This window comes from Oncorhynchus nerka, linkage group LG9a (assembly GCF_034236695.1).
Source record: "Oncorhynchus nerka isolate Pitt River linkage group LG9a, Oner_Uvic_2.0, whole genome shotgun sequence".
NCBI lineage: Eukaryota > Metazoa > Chordata > Actinopteri > Salmoniformes > Salmonidae > Oncorhynchus > Oncorhynchus nerka.
The window spans coordinates 507,888-522,094 of record NC_088404.1 but is presented as its reverse complement, the minus strand read 5'-3'; the positions used below and the strand labels follow the sequence as shown (position 1 = coordinate 522,094).

General features: G+C 42.3%; 1 protein-coding gene across 1 annotated transcript in view; it reads right to left on the bottom strand.

The window, feature by feature from the left end:
- The window catches only part of LOC115122664 (transient receptor potential cation channel subfamily M member 1-like), a 115,059-nt gene extending 103,921 nt beyond the window's left edge, over positions 1–11,138 (bottom strand). Inside the window, exons 1-2 of the mRNA XM_065022172.1 lie at positions 10,931–11,138; positions 3,872–4,085 (exon numbers count right to left, since the gene is read on the bottom strand). Coding sequence (XP_064878244.1) covers positions 3,872–4,085; positions 10,931–10,933 — 217 coding nt within the window. The 5' untranslated portion in view covers positions 10,934–11,138. The remainder of the gene's footprint in view (positions 1–3,871; positions 4,086–10,930) is intronic.
- Between the last annotated feature and the right edge of the window lie 3,069 nt (positions 11,139–14,207).

Here is a 14,207-nt window from a genome sequence, read left to right as displayed (position 1 = left end):
AGTGATCTGCTGCTGAACAGCAGCCCTGCAGAGTGTGGGTCGTGGAGTGATCTGCTGCTGAACAGCAGCCCTGCAGAGTGTGGGTCGTGGAGTGATCTGCTGCTGAACAGCAGCCCTGCAGAATGTGGGTCGTGGAGTGATCTTCAAGAAAACTGCATAAAAAAATATCCTGCAAAATGTGAAGTACATTTTCATCTTCCACCCAATAGCGCACTGAACACAGAGCGCACTGAACACAGAGATCACTGAACACAGAGATCACTGAACACAGAGATCACTGAACACAGAGATCACTGAACACAGAGCGCACTGAACACAGAGCGCAGTTGCACTTGGCCAAAATCAATTCCAGCAATTAATAAATAATTATAAATGTAATCTGACTCGTCGTGGCCCAGAAAGGCTGCTTTAGAGAGATCATCAGAAACTTCAACTATACTACAAACACATGGCTCTGGCCATGATCTTATTCACACTTTGAAGTGCTTGGGTAGGTGACATATGTACTGTACTACTGTCTCAAATGGACCATGCAGAGTAATTATCTGAACACACATACACATACTGTACCATGACCTACACTATACTACAGTAGATGTATGTAACCTCTGTATACATCAATGATATCCCTCTTGCTGCTGGTGATTCTCTGATCCACCTCTACGCAGATGACACTATTCTGTGTACATCTGTCCCTTCTTTGGACACTGTGTTAATAAATGGCTGCGGGGCATTATTGAGTAGCTTGGATGAAAGGTGCCCAGAGGTGCCCAGAGTAAATGTCCTGCTCCTCAGTCTCAGTTGCTAATATATGCATATTATTATTACTATTGGAAAGAACACACTGCCGTTTCTGAAACTGCTTGAATGATGTCTGTGAGTATAACAGAACTCATATGGCAGACGACAACCTGAGAAGAAATCCAAACAGGAAGTGAGAAATCTGAGGTTGGTATATTTTCAAACCATTCCCAATTGAAATCCCATTGCGATATGAATGAAGATTCACTTCCTAGGGCTTCCACCAGATGTCAACCGTCTATACAACCGTCTATTTGAATGAGGCTTCTACTGTGTTGTGGGACTGAATAAGAGAAGAATGAGCCATGTGTCTGGCAGTCAGCCATTTCCTGGTCACGTGTATTCCACATGATATCCGTTCCGTTCCTCCTCAAGACACAAAGGAATTCTCTGGAACATTATTGAAGATTTATGATGATAACTTCCTAATGATTGATTCTGTACTTAGTTTGAAATGTTTCTTCGACCTGTAATATAACTTTTTGAAGATTTTGTCCGAAAAAATGGTCGACCAGCACCAGTGTTTGGATAGATGTACCAAACGCGCTAACAAAAGTAGCTAATTGGACACAAATAACGGACATTATCGAATAATTTATTGCGGACCTGGGATTTCTGAGAGTGCATTCTGATGAAGATCAAAGGTAAGGGAATACTTAGCATGTAATTTATGGTTTATGTTGACTACAACATCGTGGCTAATTTGACTTGATTGTTCAGATTTTTGAATGTTTTGCTTTTTCCGTAAAGTTTTTTTGAAGTCTGACACAGCGGTTGCATTAAGGACAGGTATATCTATAATTCCATGTGTAGAACTTGTATTATCATCTACATTTATGATGAGCATCTGTTGAATCGATGTGGCTATGCAAAATCACTGGCTGTTTTTGGAACTAGTGAATGTATCGCGCCAATGTAAACTCAGATTTGTTGATATAAATATGGACTTTATCAAACAAAACATACATGTATTGTTTAACATGAAGTCCTATGAGTGTCATCTGATCAAGATCATCAAAGGTGAGTGATTAATTGTATCTCTATTTGTGCTTTTTGTGACCCCTCTCTTTGGCTGGGAAAATGGCTGTTTTTGTGGTTTGGTGGTGACCTAACATAATCGTTTGTGGTGCTTTCGCTGAAAAGCATATTGGAAATCGGACACTGTGGTGGGAATAACAACAAGACTACCTTTAAAACGGTATAAGATACATGTTAGTTTGAGTAATTTTAATCATGAGATTTCTGTTTTGAATTTGGCGCCCTGCAATTTCACTGGCTGTTGTCATATCATCCCGTTAATGGGATTGCAGCCCAAAGAGGTTTTAACTAACCTCCAGACGAGCTTCAATGCCATACAACTCTCCTTCCGTGGCCTCCAACTGCTCTAAACGCAAGTAAAACTAAATGCATGCTATTCAACCGATCGCTGCCCGCACCTGCCCGCCCATCCAGCATCACTACTCTGGACGGCTCTGACTTAGAAAACACAATTACAAATACCTAGGTGTCTGGTTAGACTGTAAACTCTCCTTCCAGACTCACATTAAGCATCTCCAATCCAGAATTAAACCTAGAATTAGCTTCATATATCGTAACAAAGCATCCTTCACTCATGCTGCCAAACATACCCTTGTAAAACTGACTATCCTACCGATCCTCGACTTTGGTGATGTCATCTATAAAATTGCCTCCAACACTCTACTCAACAAACTGGATGCAGTCTATCACAGTGCCATCCGTTTTGTCACCAAAGCCCCATACACTACCCACCATTGCGACCTGTACGCTCTCGTTGGTTGACCCTCGCTTCATATTATTCGCCAAACCCACTGGCTCCAGGTCATCTACAAGTTTCTGCTAGGTAAAGCCCCGCCTTATCTCAGCACACTGGTCACCATAGCAGCTCCCACTCGTAGCATGCGCTCCAGCAGGTATATCTCACTGATGTACCCCCAAAGCCAACTCCTCCTTTGGTCGTCTTCCCTTCCAGTTCTCTGCTGCCCATGACTGGAACAAATTGCAAAAATCTCTGAAGCTGGTGACTCATATCTCCCTCACTAGCTTTAAGCACCAGCTGTCAGAGCAGCTTACAGATCACTGCTCCTGTACATAGCCCATCTGTAAACAGCCCATCTATCTACATACCACATCCCCATACTGTTATTTATTTATCTTGCTCCTTTGCACCGTAGTATCTCTACTTGCACATTCATCTTCTGCACATCTACCATTCCAGTGTTTAATTGCTATATTGTAATTACTTCGCCACGATGGTCTATTTCTGCCTTAACTCCCTTAACTTACCTCATTTGCACTCACTGTATATACACTTTGTTTTCTTTTGTTCTACTGTATTATTGACTATGTTTTGTTTATTCCATGTGTAACTCTGTGTTGTTGTATGTGTCGAATTGCTATGCTTTATCTTGGCCAGGTCGCAGTTGCAAATGCGACCTGGCCAAGATAAAGATAAATAAAGGTGAAATAAAGTAAATAAATACAAAACCTGACCTACACTACAGTAGATGAATATACAGATCGAACACACGATCTTTAGTACTATCTGACCTCTGACATGTGTAACTCTGTGTTGTTGTATGTGTCGAATTGCTATGCTTTATCTTGGCCAAGTCGCAGTAGATGAATATACAGATCGAACACACGATCTTTAGTACTATCTGACCTCTGACATGTGTTCCCTTCCGACATGGCTGATTTAATATCATGTGTATCACCATGGGAAGATTTGATGTGAGTGATATTTAAGCAGCAGGCCAGGATTCAAGAGACCTGTGCACGGTAAATTACTTTAAAAGGTGATTTCTGTTTGAGCCAACTTCAGAGTTTACAGCGAAATTGATTTCTGTAAATATATGGGATGTGGCCTAAATCTATCACTTTGCTCAGGTTGTTAATCGTGTTGAGTCTGAGTTGAATTGAATCTGGGCCTCATTCTCTCAATGGTATTCCTGTTCTGAACTATAAAGTGAGTCTCCATTGTTAAGGGTCAGGGTAGCTTGTACAGAGCATCATGGGTAATGTAGTTCATCATGCTATAGCAGGTACCCACCAGTGCTGACTCCACCAGTGAAGATCCATGCTCCGGTGGTGACTGCAGCCTTGATGAGTCCCTTCCCTAAAACTTGTTTGAGTTTGGGTTGCAGGTCAAAGTTCTGCAGGCCTCCGTGGATGGAGATGAGCAGGTTGGGGAGTTCCAGCTGCCAGTCTTTCACCATCAGTTGGAGCAGATTGTCTGGCTTAGAGTCATGGGAAACTCTGATGTACTGGAAGGGGAGAGGAAAATAGTTCAACTCTGTGCTCTACACATTGCAGAAATTATTCTACCTAAAAACAATAAAGGGCTCTCCTGCAGGGACAAGCACGCAGAAGAAAATATTTTGGTTGGTTTGGGGGACGTTTGTTGAATTCTGTATGCAAGCTCTTGTGGTTGTGTTGTGGATGGAGCATAACTACTCTAGTGTAGTTATAATTGTGGGTGTGGTGTGTTGGATTCATTTGATTGTGCTTATTTTGGGGACGGTGCAGTTATGTTGTGGTATTGAGTGGTTGTGGTGTGGTTGTGGTATTGAGTAGTTATGGTGTGGTTGTGGTATTGAGTAGCTGTGGTGTAGTTGTGGTATTGAGCAGTTTTGGTGTGGTTGTGGTATTGAGTAGTTGTGGTTGTGGTTTTGAGTAGTTGTGGTGTGGTTGTAGTATTTAGTAGTTGTGGTATTGAGTAGTTACGTTGTAGTTATGTTGTGGTATTGAGTAGTTATGGTGTGGTTGTGGTATTGAGTAGCTATGGTGTGGTTGTGGTATGGAGTAGTTGTGGTATGGAGTAGTTCTGGTGTGGTTGTGGTATTGAGTGGTTGTGGTGTGGATGTGGTATTGAGAAGTTTCGGTGTGGTATTGCGTAGTTATGGTGTTGTTGTGGTATGGTTGTGGTGTGGTTGTTATATTGAGTAGTTATTGAGTGGTTGTGGTATTGAGTAGTTATGGTATGGAGTAGTTATGGTATGGAGTAGTTGTGGTATGGAGTAGGTGTGGTTGTGGTATGGAGTAGTTGTGGTTTGGTTGTGGTATTGAGTAGTTGTGGTTTGGTTGTGGTATTGAGTAGTTATGGTGTGGTTGTGGTATTGAGTAGCTATGGTGTGGTTGTGGTATTGAGTAGCTATGGTGTGGTTGTGGTATTGGGTGGTTGTGGTATTGGGTGGTTGTGGTATTGAGTGGTTGTGGTATTGAGTAGTTGTGGTGTAGTTGTGGTATTGAGTAGCTATGGTGTGGTTGTGGTATTGGGTGGTTGTGGTATTGGGTGGTTGTGGTATTGAGTAGTTGTGGTGTAGTTGTGGTATTGAGTAGCTATGGTGTGGTTGTGGTATTGAGTAGCTATGGTGTGGTTGTGGTATTGAGTGGTTGTGGTATTGAGCAGTTGTGGTATTGAGTAGTTTTGGTATTGAGTAGTTGTGGTTGTGGTTTTGAGTGGTTGTGGTGTGGTTGTGGTATTGAGTTGCTGTGGTGTGGTTGTGGTATTGAGTAGCTGTGGTGTGGTTGTGGTATTGAGTAGCTATGGTGTGGTTGTGGTATTGGGTGGTTGTGGTATTGAGTGGTAATGGTGTGGTTGTCGTATTGAGTAGTTGTGGTGTGGTTGTGGTATTGAGTAGTAATGGTGTGGTTGTCGTATTGAGTAGTTGTGGTGTGGTTGTGGTATTGAGTAGTTATGGTGTGGTTGTGGTATTGAGTAGCTATGGTGTGGTTGTGGTATGGAGTAGCTATGGTGTGGTTGTGGTATGGAGTAGTTGTGGTATGGAGTAGTTGTGGTGTGGTTGTGGTATTGAGTAGTTGTGGTGTGGTTGTGGTATTGAGTAGTTATGGTGTGGTTGTCGTATTGAGTGGGTGTGGTTATGGTATGGAGTAGTTGTGGTATGGAGTAGTTCTGGTGTGGTTGTGGTATTGAGTGGTTGTGGTGTGGATGTGGTATTGAGAAGTTTCGGTGTGGTATTGCGTAGTTATGGTGTTGTTGTGGTATGGTTGTGGTGTGGTTGTGATATTGAGTAGTTATTGAGTGGTTGTGGTGTTGAGTAGTTGTGGTGTGGTATTGAGTAGTTGTGGTGTGGTTGTGGTATTGCTTAGTTATGTTGTAGTTATGGTGTGGTTGTGTTATGGAGTGGTTGTGGTGTGGTTGTGGTATTGAGTAGTTGTGGTGTGGTTGTGGTATTGAGTAGTTATGGTGTGGTATTGAGTAGTTGTGGTATTGAGTAGTTGTGGTGTGGTTGTGGTATTGAGTAGTTATGGTGTGGTTGTGGTAATGGGTAGTTATGGTGTGGTATTGAGTAGTTGTGGTATTGAGTAGTTGTGGTGTGGTTGTGGTATTGAGTAGTTATGGTGTGGTTGTGTTATTGAGGTGTTGTGGTGTGGTTATGGTATTGAGTAGTTGTGGTATTGAGTAGTTGTGGTATTGAGTAGTTGTGGTATTGAGTGGTTGTGGTGTGGTTGTGGTATTGAGCAGTTGTGGTTTTGAGTGGTTGTGGTTGTGGTATTGAGCAGTTGTGGTTTTGAGTAGTTGTGGTGTGGTTGTGCTATTGAGTAGTTGTGGTGTTGTGGTATTGAGTAGCTCTGGTGTGGTTGTGTTATTGAGGTGTTGTGGTGTGGTTATGGTATGGAGTAGTTGTGGTATGGAGTAGTTCTGGTTTGGTTGTGGTATTGAGAAGTTTCGGTGTGGTATTGCGTAGTTATGGTGTTGTTGTGGTATGGTTGTGGTGTGGTTGTGATATTGAGTAGTTATGGAGTAGTTATGGTATGGAGTAGTTGTGGTATGGATTAGTTGTGGTGTGGTTGTGGTATGGATTAGTTGTGGTGTGGTTGTGGTATTGAGTAGTTGTGGTGTGGTTGTGGTATTGAGTAGTTGTGGTGTGGTTGTGGTATTGAGTAGTTGTGGTGTGGTATTGAGTAGTTGTGGTGTGGTATTGAGTAGTTGTGGTATTGAGTAGTTGTGGTGTAGTTGTGGTATTGAGTAGTTGTGGTATTGAGTAGTTGTGGTATTGAGTAGTTATGGTGTAGTTGTGGTATTGAGTAGTTGTGGTATTGAGTAGTTATGGTGTGGTTGTGGTATTGAGTAGTTGTGGTATTGAGTAGTTGTGGTATTGAGTAGTTGTGGTATTGAGTAGTTGTGGTATTGAGTAGTTGTGGTATTGAGTAGTTGTGGTATTGAGTAGTTGTGGTATTGAGTAGTTATGGTGTGGTTGTGGTATTGAGTAGTTGTGGTATTGAGTAGTTGTGGTATTGAGTAGTTATGGTGTAGTTGTGGTATTGAGTAGTTATGGTATTGAGTAGTTATGGTGTGGTTGTGGTATTGAGTAGTTATGGTATTGAGTAGTTATGGTGTGGTTGTGGTATTGAGTAGTTGTGGTATTGAGTAGTTGTGGTATTGAGTAGTTATGGTGTAGTTGTGGTATTGAGTAGTTATGGTATTGAGTAGTTATGGTGTGGTTGTGGTATTGAGTAGTTATGGTGTAGTTGTGGTATTGAGTAGCTATGGTGTGGTATTGAGTAGCTATGGTGTGGTTGTGGTATTGAGTAGTTATGGTGTGGTTGTGGTATTGAGTAGCTATGGTGTAGTTGTGGTATTGAGTAGTTGTGGTATTGAGTAGTTATGGTGTGGTTGTGGTATTGAGTAGTTATGGTGTAGTTGTGGTATTGAGTAGCTATGGTGTGGTATTGAGTAGCTATGGTGTGGTTGTGGTATTGAGTAGTTATGGTGTGGTTGTGGTATTGAGTAGCTATGGTGTAGTTGTGGTATTGAGTAGTTGTGGTTGTGGTATTGAGTAGTTATGGTGTAGTTGTGGTATTGAGTAGTTGTGGTATTGAGTAGTTATGGTGTGGTTGTGGTATTGAGTAGCTATGGTGTAGTTGTGGTATTGAGTAGTTGTGGTATTGAGTAGTTATGGTGTGGTTGTGGTATTGAGTAGTTATGGTGTAGTTGTGGTATTGAGTAGCTATGGTGTGGTATTGAGTAGCTATGGTGTGGTTGTGGTATTGAGTAGTTATGGTGTGGTTGTGGTATTGAGTAGCTATGGTGTAGTTGTGGTATTGAGTAGTTGTGGTATTGAGTAGTTATGGTGTAGTTGTGGTATTGAGTAGTTGTGGTATTGAGTAGTTATGGTGTGGTTGTGGTATTGAGTAGCTATGGTGTGGTTGTGGTATTGAGTAGCTATGGTGTGGTTGTGGTATTGAGTAGTTATGGTGTGGTTGTGGTATTGAGTAGCTATGGTGTGGTTGTGGTATTGAGTAGCTATGGTGTGGTTGTGGTATTGAGTAGCTATGGTGTGGTTGTGGTATTGAGTAGCTATGGCGTGGTTGTGGTATTGAGTAGTTATGGTGTGGTTGTGGTATTGAGTAGTTATGGTGTGGTTGTGGTATTGAGTAGTTATGGTGTGGTTGTGGTATTGAGTAGTTATGGTGTAGTTGTGGTATTGAGTAGCTATGGTGTAGTTGTGGTATTGAGTAGCTATGGTGTGGTTGTGGTAGAGTAGCTATGGTGTGGTTGTGGTATTGAGTAGCTATGGTGTGGTTGTGGTATTGAGTAGCTATGGTGTGGTTGTGGGTGTGGTGTGGTATTGAGTAGTTATGGTGTGGTTGTGGTATTGAGTAGCTATGGTGTGGTTGTGGTATTGAGTAGTTATGGTGTAGTTGTGGTATTGAGTAGCTATGGTGTAGTTGTGGTATTGAGTAGCTATGGTGTGGTTGTGGTATTGAGTAGCTATGGTGTAGTTGTGGTATTGAGTAGCTATGGTGTAGTTGTGGTATTGAGTAGCTATGGTGTGGTTGTGGTATTGAGTAGTTATGGTGTGGTTGTGGTATTGAGTAGTTATGGTGTGGTTGTGGTATTGAGTAGTTATGGTGTGGTTGTGGTATTGAGTAGTTATGGTGTGGTTGTGGTATTGAGTAGTTGTGGTTGTGGTATTGAGTAGTTATGGTGTGGTTGTGGTATTGAGTAGTTATGGTGTGGTTGTGGTATTGAGTAGTTGTGGTTTTTAGTTTTTTTAGTTTAGTTCATTTTATTTTTACAGGGACAGTGCACATTAATCAACGTTTCAGTAAAAGTGCCGGTTTTAGCCAGCCGGCTAATTTTCAACCGCAGTCCCTGGGCAGGTTATTAAAAACAATTACAATATAGACAATAGCACATAGAACAAGCAAGACATAGCAACATAGGACAAGCAAGACATAGCATACAGACAGAGCAACATAGAACAAAAAGCAGCAAGACAAAATTCATAAAAGCAACAAAGTGTTTCCACACCTCACAAGCTACAGACAACATGGAAAGCGGCAACACACAGCTAGGGACCATGTTCACAAATCTGATTGACCTTTAGCCATGTCTTCAAGCATTTTGTGAAAGTGTGATATGTGGTGCAGTTATGTGTGTCTGATGGCAGTGTATTCCAGACATGGGAAGCTCTCACAGAGAATGCAGATTTACTAAAGGTGCTTTTCCATAGGGGAACTATACAGTCACCTCTCATGGCAGACCTTGTGGATCTGCTGCCATATGTCTGGGTTTTCTGTTTAACAAAAATATTGAGTGGAGGGGGAGCCAGGCCATTAAGGATCTTGAATACAAGACATGCGTCGGTGTATTGCACAAGATTTTCCCAACTCAAGAGCTCATGCTTTCTAAGGATGTGACAATGATGGCTATTGGGTTTCCTATCAAGCACTTTGAGAGCCTGTTTATAGACAGACTGAATAGGTTTTAATGTTGTACAGCAAGCTTGGGCCCAACTAGTCAAGCAGTATGTTAAGTGGGGGAGTATCATAGATTTGAAGTACAGTTTTGCTACCTCTGTAGTCAAACAATTTCGTATAAATCAGAAATGAGGTAGGTTGAATTTGGTTATTTGAATTACCTTTTTCACATGCTTTTTAAAAGAGAGGTTGGAATCAAGTATGATGCCAAGGTACTTAAAATCGGATGTGTGTTGTGGTATTGAGTAGCTATGGTGTGGTTGTGGTATTGAGTAGTTATGGTGTGGTTGTGGTATTGAGTAGCTATGGTGTGGTTGTGGTATTGAGTAGCTATGGTGTGGTTGTGGTATTGAGTAGCTATGGTGTGGTTGTGGTATTGAGTAGTTATGGTGTGGTTGTGGTATTGAGTAGCTATGGTGTGGTTGTGGTATTGAGTAGCTATGGTGTGGTTGTGGTATTGAGTAGCTATGGTGTGGTTGTGGTATTGAGTAGCTATGGTGTGGTTGTGGTATTGAGTAGCTATGGTGTGGTTGTGGTATTGAGTAGCTATGGTGTGGTTGTGGTATTGAGTAGCTATGGTGTGGTTGTGGTATTGAGTAGCTATGGTGTGGTTGTGGTATTGAGTAGCTATGGTGTGGTTGTGGTATTGAGTAGCTATGGTGTGGTTGTGGTATTGAGTAGCTATGGTGTGGTTGTGGTATTGAGTAGTTATGGTGTGGTTGTGGTATTGAGTAGCTATGGTGTGGTTGTGGTATTGAGTAGCTATGGTGTGGTTGTGGTATTGAGTAGCTACGGTGTGGTTGTGGTATTGAGTAGCTATGGTGTGGTTGTGGTATTGAGTAGCTATGGTGTGGTTGTGGTATTGAGTAGTTATGGTGTGGTTGTGGTATTGAGTAGCTATGGTGTGGTTGTGGTATTGAGTAGCTATGGTGTGGTTGTGGTATTGAGTAGTTATGGTGTGGTTGTGGTATTGAGTAGCTATGGTGTGGTTGTGGTATTGAGTAGTTATGGTGTGGTTGTCGTATTGAGTAGTTATGTTGTAGTTATGGTGTGGTATTGAGTAGTTGTGGTGTGGTTATGGTGTTGTTGGGGTGTAGTATTGAGTAGTTATGGTGCAGCTATGGTGTAGTTATGGCGCAGTTGTTTTGTAGTTGTGGTGTAGTTATGGTGTGGTATTGAGTAGTTATGGTGTGGTATTGAGTATTTATGTGTAGTTATGGTGTAGTTATGGCGCGGTATTGAGTAGTTATGGTGTAGTTGTGGTGTGGTTGTGTAGTTTTGATGATGTGGTATTGAATAGTTATGGCGTAGTTATGGTGTGTTTGTGGTATGGTTGAGGTGTGGTAAAGCTGTTTATAGTTAGACAGGTCATAGGTCCTACCATTGCCTTGTTGATGAGGCCTCCACCCTGGAAGTCGATGGTCCCGAAGGCATCCGTGGGGGAGGTCTGTGTGTTTTTGGCCACAGACCACCTCTCCTGCTGGGGTGGGTCTATCTGGACTAGCTGATGGCTCTCTTCCGACAGCTTGTTGGTCAGAGCGCCCAGCGGGATCACCACGTGCTGCGTTATGAGCTGACCACACGAACATCTACCGGGGGAGAGGGCACTAGACTAGTTAAGACAGCAGGGTACAGGTCACTACACTAGTTAAGACAGCAGGGTACAGGTCACTACACTAGTTAAGACAGCAGTGGACTGACGTGGCCCCATAGGGAAGCTGCCTGAAAGTAGTGTACACAGGTCACTACACTAGTTAAGACAGCAGTGGACTGACGTGGCCCCATAGGGAAGCTGCCTGAAAGTAGTGTACACAGGTCACTACACTAGTTAAGACAGCAGTGGACTGACGTGGCCCCATAGGGAAGCTGCCTGAAAGTAGTGTACACAGGTCACTACACTAGTTAAGACAGCAGGGTACAGGTCACTACACTAGTTAAGACAGCAGGGTACAGGTCACTACACTAGTTAAGACAGCAGGGTACAGGTCACTACACTAGTTAAGACAGCAGGGTACAGGTCACTACACTAGTTAAGACAGCAGGGTACAGGTCACTACACTAGTTAAGACAGCAGGGCACAGGTCACTACACTAGTTAAGACAGCAGGGTACAGGTCACTACACTAGTTAAGACAGCAGGGTACAGGTCACTACACTAGTTAAGACAGCAGGGTACAGGTCACTACACTAGTTAAGACAGCAGGGTACAGGTCACTACACTAGTTAAGACAGCAGGGTACAGGTCACTACACTAGTTAAGACAGCAGGGTACAGGTCACTACACTAGTTAAGACAGCAGTGGACTGACGTGGCCCCATAGGGAAGCTGCCTGAAAGTAGTGTACACAGGTCACTACACTAGTTAAGACAGCAGGGTACAGGTCACTACACTAGTTAAGACAGCAGGGTACAGGTCACTACACTAGTTAAGACAGCAGGGCACAGGTCACTACACTAGTTAAGACAGCAAGGTGGTCACTACACTAGTTAAGACAGCAGGGTACAGGTCACTACACTAGTTAAGACAGCAGGGTACAGGTCACTACACTAGTTAAGACAGCAGGGCACAGGTCACTACACTAGTTAAGACAGCAGGGTACAGGTCACTACACTAGTTAAGACAGCAGGGTACAGGTCACTACACTAGTTAAGACAGCAGGGTACAGGTCACTACACTAGTTAAGACAGCAGGGTACAGGGCACTAGACTAGTTAAGACAGCAGGGTACAGGTCACTACACTAGTTAAGACAGCAGGGTACAGGTCACTACACTAGTTAAGACAGCAGGGTACAGGTCACTACACTAGTTAAGACAGCAGGGTACAGGTCACTACACTAGTTAAGACAGCAGTGGACAGGTCACTACACTAGTTAAGACAGCAGTGGACAGGTCACTACACTAGTTAAGACAGCAGGGTACAGGTCACTACACTAGTTAAGACAGCAGTGGACTGACGTGGCCCCATAGGGAAGCTGCCTGAAAGTAGTGTACACAGGTCACTACACTAGTTAAGACAGCAGTGGACTGACGTGGCCCCATAGGGAAGCTGCCTGAAAGTAGTGTACACAGTTCAAAACCAAATGTATTTGTAGTGTTCACAGACCTGCAGACGTTATCACGGGTTCAATTCTTATGTTTCTAGCTCCAACAGTGCAGCAATATCTAGCAATACAATAACAATACCATTGTTTGCCCAAATAATCATACATTATTCATAAAGATATGCAAGTTTTTTTATACATATTGTTTTCAATAACTATATACAATCCAGATGGGTGCGTTGGAAATGCTAGTGGCAGTTAATCTGCTTCTGATCTGTGGATGGCACTGTGTGCTCTTTTTAAAGGATGGGTCCCAATCTCTCGAAGGCCTTAGGACCCAGGTGGACAGAGGTGGTCTGCCAGTCACTGTGACGGCAATCCAAATTGGGATGGGGGAGGTTTTAGCGGGTGGAATAGTGGCGAACAATTGGAGGTTTCTCAGTAGCAAATTCCATGGTATGGCTATATGGACGCTCAATCATCTTGGTACTTTTTATTGGCATGTTAACAAAATACTGAGTAAAGGGTCTGAACACTTATGTGTCATGACATGGCCCTCACCAAGAAAACTTGAGGCTGTAGGCGCTGCCAAAGGTTCTTCAACAAAGTACTGAGTAAAGTGTCTGAATACTTATGTAAATGTGATGTTTCAGTTTTTATTTTTAATACATTTGCAGAAAATTCTAAAAACCTTGTTTTTGCTTTGTCATCATGGGGTATTAATGATGTAGATTGCTGAGAGGAAAAAACTATTTAATCAATTTTAGAATAAGACGGTAACGTAACAAAATGTGGAAAAAGTGAAGGAGCTGAATATTTTCCAAATGCACTGTATATTATGAGAAAAATACTTTAATCTTGTATCATTATGGTATCAGGTAGCAGTTATAATTATAATGGCTTAGCGGATAATAAGAAAAGACGATCAGTATTTACCTGGCTAAAAGAGAAGGAATATAATATCTATTGTATAGGAAACTCACTATTGTAGAGGAAGGTGAGTAGAAAGTTGACTGGAGGGGTGAAATACACTTCTCCCATGGGTAAAGAAACTCAAAATGGGTGACTATATTAATTAGCAGTAATTTTGATCTGAATGTGCAAATTGTTAAAACAGATATGCAATTAGATGGACTTTTTTGAATATGTTATCTGACCATAAACATATTTGGCTCATGTCCAAATAATGATTATCCACTTTTTGGAAAATATATATAATAGTTTATCAACCCTACAAGCAAAACAAGACTATGGGAGATTATAATACGGTTTTAAATAACTCAATAGACCGTAAAGGAAATCATAGTACCACAGTCCTTTTTCTATTTTATAGACGGCCTCCCAGGGAACAGTGGGTTAACTGCCTTGTTCAGGGGCAGAACAATAGGTTTTTACCTTGTCAGCTCAGGGAGTCGATCCTGCAACCATTTCGGTTACTGGCCCAACGTTCTAACCACTAGGCTACCTACCGTCATGCACTTTAGGCAATCACAGATATCATGGGTATAATGGTACATACAGGCACCGGTTAGTCGGGCTGATTGAGGTAGTATGTACATGTATATATGGTTAAAGTAACTATGCATATATGATAAACAGAGTAGCAGCAGCGTAAAAG